Source organism: Bufo gargarizans, chromosome 11 (genome assembly GCF_014858855.1).
Source record: "Bufo gargarizans isolate SCDJY-AF-19 chromosome 11, ASM1485885v1, whole genome shotgun sequence".
Classification (NCBI taxonomy): Eukaryota; Metazoa; Chordata; class Amphibia; order Anura; family Bufonidae; genus Bufo; species Bufo gargarizans.
In genome coordinates, this window is record NC_058090.1 from 91100284 (window position 1) to 91116562 (window position 16279).

A 16279-nucleotide genomic window follows, 5' to 3' on the forward strand; every position below is an offset into this window, starting at 1 on the left:
GAGTCTAATTCATCAACGGCTGAGCGACTTTTAATAAATACTCTGCAACAGAAACACAAATTAAAAATACTCTTCTAATTTTATTGCCAAAAACAGGCGAGCTTGATAAATGAGCCCCAACGGCTGCCTCTGAGTAGGAAAAAGTAGTATCTCCTCCTGTATGACCTCCAGTAATGTAAAATCTACGTCCATTCTCTAATAGGGCTCTTTCACACGACCGTAGGGCGTTTTCAGTGTTTTGTGGGCCGTTTTTTTAACTGATCCGTTTTTCCGTTTATTGTTTCAGTAGTGTTTCCGGTTCCCTTCCGTTTTGCTGTTCCATTTTTCCTTTTTTTCCCTTTTTTGCAGATCGCAAAACGCATTCCATTTTTTTTTTGCAGAAACATTGAAATGAATGGTTCCGTATACGGAACGCAAAAAACAGCCCGTAAACTGAAAAAAAGAACGTTTGTGTGAAAGAGGCCTAAAGAGGGTCTGGTCTGAGATCTGTATAAGGGTCGACCTGAGGTCTGGTTTAGGAGGATCTATATTTATTTCCGTGGTCTGAGGGTCTTCATTTCTTCAGGTGGTTCGCTTTGGCGTCTAGATTTATGTTGTGGGCCTGCTGTGAGGGTCTTCAGTTTTCTGAATCTATCACAGCTGTAGAAGAGGAAGGGAGGAGGAGGGGAGGAGTAGTAGTAGTAAAGGGCTGATCCTCGCTTTGTCTGTAGATCAGTTGCAGCTGTTCTATGGAGTGAGGCTCCTCTCTGACCTCTTCTTTTTCCCAGGTTATTTGTCCAGCTGCCATCGTCATCATGAAGCTGGAGATACTTCTTGGTCTTGTTTCTCTGGTTCTGTCTCCTTTAGGTAAGTTTTTACAGAGCATTCCTTCTATAGATCTATGTACTGAGGTGGTGGCTCACTCCAAGGGGCCCCACATTAAGGGTCTGCATTACGGTCTGTAGTAGTAGTAGTAGTAGTGGTAGTAACTCCATAGATGGAGACCTCCGAGACAGAAAAACTTACCCCAGACATCGGCAAAGGGTGAATAAATGTCTAAACTCAAATGCTCTTGTCTGTTGAGGGTTAATAGTGTGTCTGTGCACTGAGAATTTCTTCGAGGGGGAAGGGGGGGGAAATGTTTTGGTATATTTTTATGGAATCTTTGTAATTTATAGCGGATTGTTCCAAAGAATCTGGGTTGGACCTCCAGTCTTTGGAGTTCTATGTACTAGAGATTTTTTTTTGTTTTTGTTTTTTCTTTTATTAGTAATTTCTTTTTATCCCTTTTATTAAAACGAAAACAAAATCAGAAAATATAACGTATATTAGTTTTCGACACGGGCACAATATAACTGTATGCAGAGTATCTACGGCTCGAGGTGTGGCTGTGCTATACGCTGAAGGTACCATAAATGGCATCGTCCAGAACAAGGGCGTCTCCTGGTCACTTCAAAGGGTAGTCCAGGCTTGCGTGCTTGTCCTTTTTAAAGGGGGTTTTCGGGATCTTACTAAGCTCAGAATTCCCCTTTTTTATGATATTATTGCAGATTTGTGGTGGGAATTTCTACCTCATCCCACAGCTGTTCTATGGTGGGATGAGGACCCGGCCGTGAGGCTATTTTGGAGATCTCTGAACACGATGGGGGACATTAACGGTATCAAAACTGGCGTAAAGAAACACTGGCTCAGTTGCCTATAGCAACCAATCGGATTCCAGCTTTCATATTCCAAAGGAGCTCTGAAAAATAAAAGGTGGAATCTGATTGGTTGGATGGTTGTTATGGGCAACTAAGCCAATTTTCCTTTACACCAGTTTGTGTTAGGGAAGGTTCACATATTGTTTTTCTACATGGTTTTCAGTGCGGATTCGGTGCAAAATACTACGCTGAAATTTTTTGCAAAGGGGGGCTGCGCCATACTTCTTGTACACGTCCATTTTTGGCGAGGTTACCAGATGAACACCTCGGAGTGGGACGGCACCATCCAGAATGAGAGAACACAGCAGAAAATGCAGCCATTTCTGCCGTCTCAAAATCCGGCATGTTAACCTGCCCTAAAATGAAACCTGTCTTGGTTGCCCATAGAAACCAATCCTGGCGCAGCTTTCATTTCTAAGAGGGCTTAGGAAAAATGAAAGCTGCGCTGTGATTGGTTACTATGGGCAACACAGGCTGGTTTTCTTTTAGAAAGTGCCATTCGTCTGCCGCATTTGGAGGTGTCTTTCCCAGTATCCCCTGAGGCAGGCCGAGACCTGAGGCCATTCCTGACCACATCTCTCAGGCAGGCCGATGGCCGGGTTTAGGCTGGAGATACACGGCGATTTGTCTTGCGTTTCGCTCGTAACGGTTGTGGAAAAAAAATCGAACCCTGTCTTAAAAGACTAATAAAAACGACTCCAAGAATTTATGACTAGTCGCCCGATTAGCGCAGTACCGGCCTGTGTATGAGGACTGTCGGCAGCATTTTTTTTTTTTTTTTTTTTTGGGGGGGGGGGGGGAATGAGAGAAGAGAAAGTTTGGGGAAAAAAACCCCACAATTTTGGCTTTTTTTTTTTTTTATGGTGTTCACTGTGTGATATTTTATAGTTCGGGTTGTTACTAATGATCCTAAAATGTATATATGTTATGGGAAAAAGTGGGAAAAAAAAAATTCTGAATATTATATATTTTTTATTATATATATATATATATATATATATATATATATATAATATATATATAATATATATATATTATTTTTTTTTTTTTTTTTTTTTTTTTTTATTAGCCCTTTTTAACCTTGCGGAATAAGTCGGGGAAAAAACGCTACCTAGTACGGTACCAGCAAAATGTATGAGATTACACATTTCCAAATCCGGAGCATCAATTACTTTTCAATGGAAGGGTGAGATCTGAGGCAAAACCTAATCCGCAATTACAAATTATGGTGCCGAAACGCACAAAAATGTGTGTGGATCTTATGTGCTTTCACTCGCACCCACGTTCAGGTGGCCTTGTAGACTTGATTATGCGATCGTGTGCAAGGTTTTTACGTGGCGGTGTATCAGATGTGTTGCCTACAGCAGGGCCTGATAGTCACGTGTATGGCATAAATGAATTATAGCAAATAATAGTGTATATATAATATATAAAAAAGAAATGTATGAACTAAAATTGGTTATCCATGTATGAAGTAAATAATAAAAATGTATGAAATGACAAAAAGTGATATATAATGAATAAAAAATGTATGAAATATAGTACAAAATATTTAATAAAAAAATTTATGAAATGCATAATAGTAAAAAAATTGTATGAAATACATAATAAAAAAATTAATGTATAAAATATAATAGTAAAAAATATAGGAATAAAAAAATGTATGAAATATAATGAATGTATGAAATGCATACTAGTAAAAATATATAATAAAAAATGTGTGAAATACATAGCAAAAAAATTATAATAAGTATTAAGTCACATGGAGAAATCGGGCAACCCATCGGCTCCTGGTGATCATGTCACAGGGGTGCCAATGGGAGACCATCCCTCTGTCCAGCTACTACTATGGGTGGTTAAATGACTGGATTCCCAGTGATCTCCACCATTACGGGCACAGCTCCTGCACCATCACAGTGGCGTACTACAGCTTATTACCACCATACCCTTATATTTATGTGGGCAGCCCCCCGACCTGCCAGTGCTGAAGTATTTCTGCTTCAGAAAGAGTTAATTATATATGTCCACCGCACCTGCAGCTTACGTGTGCACCTGCCTGCTATATGGTGTGTTTCTAACAATGTTATCTGCACGAGACATTGATCTTTAGGTAATTATCTCCAACTGTAGGTTACCCCTGTGCCCGCGCCATTCATATACTGAAGAAACGAGAAAACAGATTTTATCCCAAATATAGCGCCACTCTCACCCATAGGCCGTGTCTGGTATTACAGTGTAGCACTATTTAAAGTGAAAGATTTGCGTCTTGGCCTCAATTTCACGGCTTCTCTAGTCTCGCATACACGGCGCTCCAGGAGGCCCTGCTTCTGCATTTACTCATGGTGGGGGGGTCCCAGCACAGTCCGACACTGACCGCATTGATTTGAATAGCATCAGACTGTGCAGGGACACAAATCCCAACCGGGCCTTCATTGCAAATTGCTGGCAATTCATTCATAGCTTCTAGTGGGAATAACAGAGGAATGGCACAACATAGTCATAAGAGTAGACGCCCCAGAAGAAACCCGGACATCCCCCACCGATCAGTCGCTTCTCCTGATCTCATGAGGATAAGTTTCCATCTTACAAACCCTTTCTTTTGGTCTCTTTTGCTCCGTATTCTAGAAGAAATGATAGAAGTGGGGGAGTGACTGTGGTCGGAGCCCTTCTGCAAAAACGGCAGGTTTATCACCGATGTCAGACACCGTGAAGAAGACTAATATTTTCCAAGCAAGGTGAAGTCAGATCTGTCAGTCCATTAGTACGCAGTCTGTGTGTCTGATGGAGAGGTATCAGGAACGCCTTAATCGGTGTGATAAATGAGGAGAAAACGTAAGGCCATATAGCCATGACTGATTACAGCATGAAGTGATGTATACTGTCTGGCATCCAGCTGGAAAGGACTTGAGGGCGGGGCTTTGTGAAGAGAAACTGTTCCTAGAGGATGTATACTGTCTGGCATCCAGCTGGAAAGGAATAGTGGGCGGTAACTGTTCTGGTAACAACTTAAAGCTTACCGATATTTGCTGATTGGCTGAAAGCAGCAGTTAGCAATGCTCCTCCCCCATGTCCTTTCCAGTTGGATGCCAGTTAAGAGAACTTTGGTATTATAACTAAAAGGAAGTTAATAAGCACCCACCCAAAAAAATATTGTAGATGTAGTGCAGCCAAAACTTTAATATTTTTAGTATTTTGTCGTCTTTCTGCTAATTTCTGTCACTAGGGACCTCTCTATTCAGCTCTTTAGATATACACATAGCTGTGATTCTCCTGATAAAAAAAAAAAAAAAAAAAAAAAGCAGCATTTTAATCGGAGGCCCAGTTCTCAGGTTATGATACTTTTTTTTTCCTAATATGCAAAGTAGGCCTTCAGTGCAACGGCGGTGTCACTGTTGCACTCAATCTCCACTCATTTCTGTGGCCAGCCCATCCCTTTCTGCTTTTCCACTACCTGGTCCTGTCAATGACAGTAACCATGGAGCAGATGGCCACAGAAATGAGTGGATCTTAGGTGCGTCAAGAACAAAGGCGCCCCCCGCAGGAGACGTAAAGCATTACACGATGACCATAAAAATCAATGAGCTGTCGAGGTAATGAATGGATGTCCTGCTCTGGCTGGGAAGACCACCTCCCTATTGAGTCAGTCACCTAAAATGGTAGAGGAACAGGGCTTTTCTTCACCAGAATGCCACTTTTGGGTTCTTTAACATGAATAACCAGGTTTGTGGTTATGGGGAATACCCTGTAAATGTCACCTATATATAGTCCCGCCAAGAGGGTCGGCACCCGTGAAACAATTGGAGGAAACACATGAGAGGAACGGAAGAACGCCTAGACTGTGGAAACGGCAGAAAATCACTCAGTATAAGCAAATGAGGACAATGGCCGAGGGCAGGGCAAGAAAGGAAGAGCTGACAATCAAAAGCTTCCACCTAAGAGATGGCAGGAAGCGTTGTGCTGATAATGGCTTGTATTTGTACTTGGGCATGTTCCCCAGGTGAAGACCGCTTTTGGGGGGAGGGGATTGAGAAGTATGTAATGGTGAGTGGGTGGGTCGGGGGCTCCGGTTACGACTGTGGAAGAGGGGCTGCTGCAACTGCTGTGAATTTTCCTTTCAGGCTGAAAATTACCAGAGGAAGCTCTGCAGACACTGAACAAGCGGGGAATATTAGGAGAAGGCGGCTGTTATCCCTTGTGGTGATGTGTACAGTAGAAGTGCTGGGAGGCGTGTATATCCCACCCAGAGACCTCAGCTGGGTGAGAGAGCCGAAATCCAGAAAGCTACAGTGGTTTCAGCAAAGTGTAGTTTGCTCAGACAGTTTTGTCTACATGTTGTTCTGGGCTGGATTTCATGTGGACTGGGGGATAGGTTTGGTAGTGGGATCTGCCAGTCCACACCCTTCCACTACATAGAAACATAGAATGTGTCGGCAGATAAGAACCATTTGGCCCATCTAGTCTGCCCAATATACTGAATACTATGGATAGCCCCTGGCCCTATGTTATATGAAGGATGGCCTTATGCCTACAGACATCCCAACCTGCAAAAACTCATTTCAGGGAGGTTTCCTTTTTTTTTTTCTTATATATATATATATATATATATATATATATATATATATATATATATATGATTAAAGCATCCAGGGGGTGTGAATTTAACACTGGGGTAAATAATATAATTAAAATGGAGGGTTAAATGTGTAAATGTATTTAAAAAAAATGCATCTCTCTCAATAGTTATATAGCTACTGAATGAGACAGAAGGGATGCCTTTAACATATATATCTCCTTGAGAAGCCAATTTGACCCTAAAGGGTTAATTCAACCTGTAATCTAAACTCTGTCCTGTCACTTCTCTTATCGCTCTGCTATCTGACTGAGATAAACCTTTCCGGGAGATATTGTTTCACTATCTAATAGCGGGAGACTCCCTGAACCTCTGGGAGAGTTGAGATCCCTGTGCCTATCTTATATGAAGGATGGCCTTATGCCTATCCCATGCATGCTTAATCTCCTCCACTGTATTTGCAGCTACCACTTCTGCAGGAAGGCTATTCCATGCATCACTACTCTCTCCGTAAAGTAATACTTCTAAACCTTTGCCCCTCTAATTTAAAACTATATACTCTTGTAGCAGTTTTTCTTCTTTTAAATCTTCTCTCCTCTTTTACCTTGTTGATTCCCTTTATGTATTTAGCAGTTCCTCTCATCTCCCCTCCGTCTCGTCTTTCTTCCAAGCTCTACATGTTAAGGTCCTTTAATCTTTCCTGGTAAGTTTTTATCCTGCAATCCATGTACCAGTTTAGTAGCTCTTCTCTGAACTCTCTCCAAAGTATCAGTATCCTTCTGGAGATATGGTCTCCAGTACTGAGCACAATACTCCAAATGAGGTCTCACTAGTGCTCTGTAGAGCGGCATGAGTGCCCCCCCTCTGTCTACTGGTAATGCCTCTCCCTATACACCCCAGCATTCCGCTAGCATTTCCTGCTGCTCTATGACACTGTCTGCCTACCTTTAAGTCTTCTGAAATAATGACCCCTAAATCCCTTTCCTCAGATACTGAGGTTAGGACTGTATCACTGATTGTATATTCTGCTCTTGGGTTTTTACGCCCCAGGTGCATTATCTTGCACTTATCAACATTAAATTTTAGTTGCCAGATTTTTGACCATTCCACTTCCTAAATCCTTTTCCATTTGGTGTATCCCTCCAGGAACATCAACCCTGTTACAAGTCTTTGTGTCATCAGCAAAAAGACACACCTTACCATCGAGGCCTTCTGCAATTTCGCTGATAAAGATATTAAACAATATGGGTCCCAGAACAGATCCCTGAGGTTCCCCACTGGTAACAAGACCTTGGTCTGAATATACTCCACTGACTACAACCCTCTGTTGTCTGTCCCTCAGCCACTGCCTAATCCATTCAACAATATGGGAGTCCAAGCCCAAAGACTGCACTTTATTGATAAGCCTTCTATGTGGGACAGTATCAAAAGCCTTACTAAAGTCTAGATAAGCGATGTCTACTGCACCTCCTCCATCTATTATTGTAGTCACCCAATCAATAAGATTAGTTTGGCATGAATCTCCCTGCTGTTTTTCATCTTTCATCCATGGGACTTTAGATGTTCCACAATCCTCTCCTTAAGTATGGTTTCCATTAATTTCCCCACTATTGATGCAGGCTTACTGGCCTATAGTTGCCCGATTCCTCCCGACTACCTTTCTTGTGAATGGGCACAACATTTGCTAATTTCCAATCTTCTGGACGACTCCTGTTGCCAGTGATTGGTAAATAAATCTGTTAATGGTTTTTGCTAGTTCACCGCTGAGCTCTTTTAATAGCTTGGGGTGTATCCCATCAGGCCCCTGTGACTTATTTGTAGTAAGTTTAGACAGCTGACTTAGAACCTCTTCCTCTGTAAAGACACAGGCATCAAAAGATTTCTTATTCTTCTTTCCTAAATGAGGTCCTTCTCCTTCATTTTCCTTTGTAAAAACTGAGCAGAAGTATGTCATTGAGGCAGTCAGCTAGTTCTTTACTACATGAATTGTCTTTTGCTGGAGGTGATCGCAGGTGAGGCCTACTGCTGGATCAAGGACGGATAAAACAACCCTCTGTGTATGACTTGGAGGGAGAAAGAGCTTTGTAAAGCCTGAAGTTTGGGGGGGGGGGGGGGGGCTGGGGGGGGCCCAGCGATGACAGTGCAAACCCTCTTTCTGTAGTCAGAGTCGGAGGACTTTTGACCATCTCCCCCCAAGGAGGCTGCTGGAGGCTGCTGCACTGGAACCGTATATGGTTTGAGGAAGCCGGATCTAATCCCGTGTGTTAGACAACACGTGTATTAGATAGAGGGGGGGGGGGGGGGGGGGTATTGTTTAACTACTTTTTTAGGTTTACAGTTTGCCCTGTAGGCAAATACGCTGTCTGCAGACTGTTCTCCATCTGTCACTGTTTGCCTATTCAAAACAGGGAGGGAAGCGCCATGTGCAAATATTTCGGCTTGGCTAAGCACCTGTGCAGCCCTCGCCCAGTGCAGGCTCTGTGTGCTCTTTTTTTATTTTGTCAAAATATTTATAATCATTTAGTGCCATTATAACTTGGTACAATGCCTAAATAATACCTCATTCAGATAGTGCCCAAATAACACTGGCGCATATTTCCTAAATAGTGCTGCCATTCAGTGCCAAATACCATAATGACCTTGTACAATGCCTAAATAATACTTCCATCCAGTATTTAAAAACTACTTCCGTATAGTGCCCACTTAACGCTGTCATATATTTCCTAAATAATACTTCTGCTCAGTATCCAAATAATACGAAGGTATAATATATTCATCACTCTGCGGTATATTTTCTAAACAATACTTGCACAATGCCTAAATAATACTGCCATCCAGATAATACTACCGTATATTTCCTAAACAATGCTGCCATTCGCTGCCAATAATAATCTTGCTTCTGCAATGCCAAGCTCAACCCCCTGGACAGGAGTGGCGCTGTTTTTTTTAAAGGGCAGCCATATTTTATTTATTTTTTTTTCTAATCTCAGTCCCTTTCAGTAGGAGGACGCGCTCAGATGCTACACGATCGCAGATTTTTTTCATTTGTGACTGTTTCCTGTGTGTGGTTTTTTTACATTAGTCCTGACCAGAATTGAGCTATTTCTATTTCCTATGTCCTAGAACCACTCATGCTTTTCACGGCTTCTTAAATTAGCAATTTTTTCCTGTGGCCCCCTTCGCTGCTCCAGCGACACTCTCACCATGAGGCGGTGTCCTGTACTGCAGCTCTGTGCCATGAACTTGAACTGCTTTGTACAGGGCTGTCGTTTATTTGCAGCAATGGGGTTGGAGCACCGTGGATGGGTGGGGGTCCCACAGGTCAAAGATGTATGTCCATCCATATTCTATCCTGGAAAACCCTTGATTTGACCTATAATCCCGCACTTCCCATATTCATATTGTGGACTCTGTGTGAAGAAGCTCTGGGACTGCTATACTTCTCCATTTCTGGCTGATTCAGGAGGGATGTAAACTACTTCTCCATATGTCAATAACCATAAAATGACAGAATTCATGTAGAAATGCGTGTAATACGTCATTTCTCCTGAGGTGGCGCTACATGGAAAATAAACACTTGCTGGCGGCTTGCCCTTACAGAATATAGCCTTATTGCTGGGGTTGATCGCAGTGAGACGTCCACTGATCAGGTCATTGAGCATGGTGTACGGGCTTGTGTCTATATCCAGGAGCCAAACGGAAGAAGCAGAGCTGAGATGTAAAGCATAGGGGAGTGACGGCTGAGGGATCTCAGGAGTTACATTTGCAGTAGAGACTGCACTGACTGCAAAGGGCTTGTGTGTGAGACGGCTGCAAAACCCTTGTGCTCTGGACACATGCTGAACATGTGGCGCTCATACACGTACACATGCCGCATATGTGCCATGCACACGCAGGGCAAGAACTGCACTCATGTACATGCCACTCACATAGGATGCATACAAGATACATGTGAGATACATGCTTCTCATACTAGACATTTGTCACATATTTCGACATACTGCACACATGCCAATCATATAGGATGCGTAGTGCGCGTGTACCTCTCGCAGAGGAGACACTTTCCCAGCTGTCTTCCTCTTACTAGTGGTGACCTCTTCTCTATATTTTTTTCACTGTGTGGAAGGCAGTAGGCGAGAAGTCTCCAGAATTAGGCAATGGAGCCACAAAGGAGAAGTGATATTTAAAGTAATACTCCAAGCTTAATCAATAATTGAATAAAGTGTCGGGTCGGAGAGTGAAGAGCGTGACATAGGGACTCTCTCTTCTTGTACCTCCTGACATTGGTTTTCAAGATTGTTCTGTGAATGGGACAGCAGAGGCAGGGCATAAGCCGATATGCTGGGGTGGTTCTAGACAGTTCGGGGGCTGGCTTAGACACAGCATGGGTGGGACTTAGTCTATTGGTATATAACATTATTACTGATATAATCTTTTGTGTCTGCAGGAGGTGAAGCCAACATCCAGGTCCACAAGAACGTTCTACTGCACGGATCACTCAGGATGTCTTATTCTCCTTCCCAGAAGATCGGAGCAAGTAAATCAATTATCTGGAAGTTCGATAAGATCAATGAACAAGTCACCATACTGGACACTACTGAGAAACCACATTATGTATATGCCTCTAAGTTCAGGGATCGGCTACAACCGTCTGAGAACCTACACACATTGACCATCGTGGATCTGACTATGGAAGATGGTGGGATGTACACCATTGATGTTGTAGATTTAAATGGAGTACGAGAATCTTATTCATTTAATGTCACCGTGTACGGTAGGTAGTCACAGTATGAGTCTTGGGATCCTTGAGCTTACTAGAAGGTCCACTAACCATAAAGGGTCAATAACCATACAATGTTATATAGCTGCTGGAATTATATACAGGTCCTTCTAAAAAAAATTGCATATTGTGATAAAGTTCATTATTTTCTGTAATGTACTGATAAACATTAGACTTTCATATATTTTAGATTCATTACACACAACTGAAGTAGTTCAAGCCTTTTATTGTTTTAATATTGATGATTTTGGCATACAGCTCATGAAAACCCAAATTTCCTATCTAAAAAAATTAGCATATTTCATCCGACCAATAAAAGAAAAGTGTTTTTAATACAAAAAAAGTCAACCTTCAAAATTATGTTCAGTTATGTACTCAATACTTTTGCAGAAATGACTGCTTCAATGCGGCGTGGCATGGAGGCCATCAGCCTGTGGCACTGCTGAGGTGTTATGGAGGCCCAGGATGCTTCAATGCGGCGTGGCATGGAGGCAATCAGCCTGTGGCACTGCTGAGGTGTTATGGAGGCCCAGGATGCTTCGATAGCGGCCTTAAGCTCATCCAGAGTGTTGGGTCTTGCGTCTCTCAACTTTCTCTTCCCAATATCCCACAGATTCTCTATGGGGTTCAGGTCAGGAGAGTTGGCAGGCCAATTGAGCCCAGTAATACCATGGTCAGTAAACCATTTACCAGTGGTGTTGGCACTGTGAGCAGGTGCCAGGTCGTGCTGAAAAATGAAATCTTCATCTCCATAAAGCTTTTCAGCAGATGGAAGCATGAAGTGCTCCAAAATCTCCTGATAGCTAGCTGCATTGACCCTGCCTTTGATAAAACACAGTGGACCAACACCAGCAGCTGACATGGCACCCCAGACCATCGCTGACTGTGGGTACTTGACACTGGACTTCAGGCATTTTGGCATTTCCCTCTCCCCAGTCTTCCTCCAGACTCTGGCACCTTGATTTCCGAATGACATGCAACAGTCCAGTGCTGCTCCTCTGTAGCCCAGGTCAGGCACTTCTGCCGCTGTTTCTGGGGAATGCGGCACCTGTAGCCCATTTCCTGCACATGCCTGTACACGGTGGCTCTGGATGTTCCTCCTCCAGACTCAGTCCACTGCTTCCGCAGGTCCCCCAAGGTCTGGAATCGGTCCTTCTCCACAATCTTCCTCAGGGTCCGGTCACCTCTTCTTGTTGTGCAGCGTTTTCTGCCATACTTTTTCCTTCCCACAGACTTCCCACTGAGGTGCCTTGATGCAGCCCTCTGGGAACAGCCTATTCGTTCAGATATTTCTTTCTGTGTCTTACCCTCTTGCTTGAGGGTGTCAATGATGGCCTTCTGGACAGCAGTCAGGTCGGCAGTCTTACCCATGATTGCGGTTTTGAGTAATGAACCAGGCTGGGAGTTTTTAAAAGCCTCAGGAATCTTTTGCAGGTGTTTAGAGTTAATTAGTTGATTCAGATGATTAGGTTAATAGCTCGTTTAGAGAACCTTTTCATGATATGCTAATTTTTTAGATAGGAAATTTGGGTTTTCATGAGCTGTATGCCAAAATCATCAATATTAAAACAATAAAAGGCTTGAGCTACTTCAGTTGTGTGTAATGAATCTAAAATATATGAAAGTCTAATGTTTATCAGTACATTACAGAAAATAATGAACTTTATCACAATATGCTAATTTTTTTAGAAGGACCTGTATATTGTTGAAAACCTTACCTTCAAATGAGAGATGTCTCCTTAGGTAGATGATATTTTCATGTTGCACAACACATGGGCAGCGGATTGGTTTTAGTGTGGATGGCGCAATGCTTCATTTCTCCTGAGGTGGACCTTCTGTGGAATTGAGCACTGGTTTTGCACACAGATGACAGCTGATCGGTCGGGATTGGGACACCCAATTTATCCTTTGGGAACCCTTCTAACCAAAAAAAATCAAGCCTTGTCTGAAAATTGCTTAAACTCAGGAGCCACACAGAAAAAGCAGAGCTGCTCTTATTAGACCATGCAGTAGCTGTGCCCTAATGGAGCAGACACGGATGTCATGCCCCTATCTACGATGCATATTCAGTGTCAGACCAGGGTACCTTGGGTCCACTACAGGAAATCGTCCTAGAGTCCCTGCACCATACATACTGGACAGTCCTAGACCATCACTTCTTTCCCCTAGGGGTAAGTAATTGTTTATAATGTCACCTCCAAATGAAACGGTCTAGCAGTCTTCTGTCCTTTTGTGGCCACTTGGGACCACCAAAGGTTCCTTTTTGTATACTGGTAGGTGACTCTGATCCTTCTCATTGAACAAGGCCAGATCAAGATCAATGGGGTATGTTTGGAAAGGTGGAAACTTTGTTTTGCTGTACTGTCCTAATACTACCCAATTAATAGTTCCTTATACTGTCCAAATAATAGGACCATTGTGTCAAAAGCAGGGCAACATAGTGCCCTCATAAGAGTGCCATTCAGGAAACTAGTTAGAGTGCCCATGTAACAACCATTACTATTAGATAGAACATATGTGTCTATGGTATGGTTAACATTGACCAGGGCTTTATAAAAGGGCAATATGGCTGCCTGGTGGGACATTTGAAGTAGACTGAGGTTGGTGGAGGCCACATACTACAATATAACCCTGACTAATGACTTCACGGTTCAATACTGTACTTATTTATACTGTTTATGGCATCATAGGCAGCTACTGGACACCAGTACTTCCCAAGAATGTACCAGTCCCAATCTCGACCCTAGATAAAGAAGCTGCAGTTAAGACGAAGGCGCGTTATGGAGACCTCCTAGTATTAGCAGCACAAATTGTAATAACTTGCAGCAGCCCTCTTGACACTGAGAGCAAAGTATAGGCGTCAGTCTGTGTTTTCTGAATTAAGTGAGAAGAAGCCTTGTGATGTCAGGCTAGCAGGCTATACTGTGCGCCAGATGGCTGGGCCTACAGGCTAATCAGTAACTGCCACCATAAGCCATCGTCGCTCTCTTCTGTTGACTGACGAGATATGCCAGATGTTAGACCCGTCTACAGTGCACGCTAACGTCAAATGATCTCCATTATGTTTGTTTGAATACTAGTGGTTCATTTATTGTGAAATATGATCTGACTCTAAAAAAACAAAACAAAAAAACTACCATCTGGTCATGGTAGATGATAACCCCCAGGCCTGCAAACACAACAAGGAGCCCATGAACCATCTCAACTATCTCACATCATTTTGGTGTTTTACCATTCATGCTAGACCCCACTATCTCTCAACATGTCTAAGTAGGGGTTTCCAAACCAGAAAATTCTTGACATGAGGATTGTGTATGGTCGGGGAGCTGTCATCAGAATCACCAGTGATGATCAACCTAGAACATTAGGAGGTCCTCAGATAGCCTTGACTTCGATTAACGACCACATTCAATGACCTGTATCCTACTTAAGTTTGAAATTGAGAGTTGACTGGACATGAAAGGGCTCTCTGAATAATAATATAGGGGAGATGAGGGAAGAGCTAAAGGTGCCCATACCCATAATGTAGATATTGTCTGTAATTGGTGTTTTAGGACATTTTGGCTGACAATCATTTGAAACATTGCAGCTAACGACCATATGCTATGGGTGATGACAGACTTCTTCTATTTAGTGAAATGTGATCAGCTGAAACCAAGTGTATGGAATGATCAGCTAAATTTCACCAATCCTTTACAATTTTCCTCCAAAACCAGGGAGTCCATTTTTAAGAAATTTTTAAAAATTGACTCCCTGGTCATCCAGTTTAGTCTGGCAAGTTGCTGTTGGATTGTAAATATGAATGATCCCATGGAAGTCCGGTTTGGCCACAGTGCGTCTGATTATCGTCATGTCAGTGTGCTCCCTTGTTTCCATATCCTATTTCTCTATATTGAAGGATTGCCACACATGTCCCTCCTTGTGAGACACATGAACTTAGTACTGGTACAGAGACCCAGAGTATAATGGGTAAGCTCCTTTAAGAATACTGATGATATCACATCCCAAAAATGCCCCCCCCCCCACTCCCTCATATAGGTCCGTTTCTACTATTCAGAGAGACTGCCATGTCCTGCTACCTCTGATCTTCAAACTGGAGAAAGCAAGACATTGCATGTATTGTGTGGCACTTGGTTATAGTCAAGGACATCTGTAGGCCCTACAATGTTCTAGGTTGACCACTGCTGGTCTATAGACTGGTGATTTTAGGGTAGCAAACCATATATACTGTCATAGGTTAGGTGCTTTGTCAACCCTTACAGGTCTCTGGAGTGTTTGCCCACATGGAATAAGGGGTCACAAGGAGAACATTTGAGGCCATATGCATCCCCAGGGCCTTCAGCTTCCCACTGCTGCCATAGACAAATGTCTACAGTGCCTGATGATATGTTCTCTCATTACAGAGCCCGTTCCCCTTCCAAGTATAAGGACTGAGGTGAAGGAGAACACCAAAGACACATGCAATGTTACTCTTCATTGCTCTGTCCCATCAAACACATCAGATTTCTCCTATAGCTGGCAATGCGGAGATAGGAAATCTGATTGTCAGCAGTATAATAATGGAAGAACAGTCCAGATATCCCTGAAGAACGACTCCAAGGACATGGAGATCCTGTGCATAGTCCAGAACCCTGTGGACAAGAAGAATGTCTCTTTCCACGTACAAAAAATGTGTACGTTTACAGGTGAGATTCTCTTCAGAATGGCTGGATTATTAGGATAAGGTCATGGGTTGGGAGGTATGGAAGAAGGTGGTTGCATCTGGAGACTCCTCCTTGTCGTTGATATTGGCAGAGGAGGCATTAAAATAACGGACTGGACCCATTCTCCCATTGGAGACCCAGCATCCAGAGCTCCAGTGATGGTACAGCTATAAACATCTTCTATATGTCACAATTAGCAACCCCATAATGTCTCTGCTCAGCTGGCCACCATTTTACAGTTTACAGATAGAATATAATACATATAAACTGTAACTCTGCCAATATATTGCTATAATTATCCTCTACCAGTTCCGAGTTACATCCTGTATTATACTCCAGAGCTGCACTCACTATTCTGCTGGTGGAGTCACTGTGTACATACATTACTTATCCTGTACTGATCCCCAGTTACATCCTGTATTATACTCCAGAGCTGCGCTCACTATTCTGCTGGTGGAGTCACTGTGTACATACATTACTTATCCTGTACTGATCCTGAGTTACATCCTGTATTATACTCCAGAGCTGCACTCACTATTCTGCTGGT

The 16279-nt window shown here is 42.8% G+C and overlaps 1 protein-coding gene across 1 annotated transcript; it reads left to right on the forward strand.

Moving 5' to 3' along the window:
- The first annotated feature begins 696 nt into the window (after positions 1-696).
- Positions 697-15776, forward strand: LOC122922149 (SLAM family member 5-like). The gene is made up of 3 exons (XM_044272648.1): positions 697-846; positions 10697-11023; positions 15433-15776. The coding sequence occupies exons 1-3, from the start codon at positions 795-797 to the stop codon at positions 15750-15752; spliced, it is 699 nt and encodes a 232-aa protein (XP_044128583.1). The 5' UTR covers positions 697-794; the 3' UTR covers positions 15753-15776.
- Positions 15777-16279: the final 503 nt, after the last annotated feature.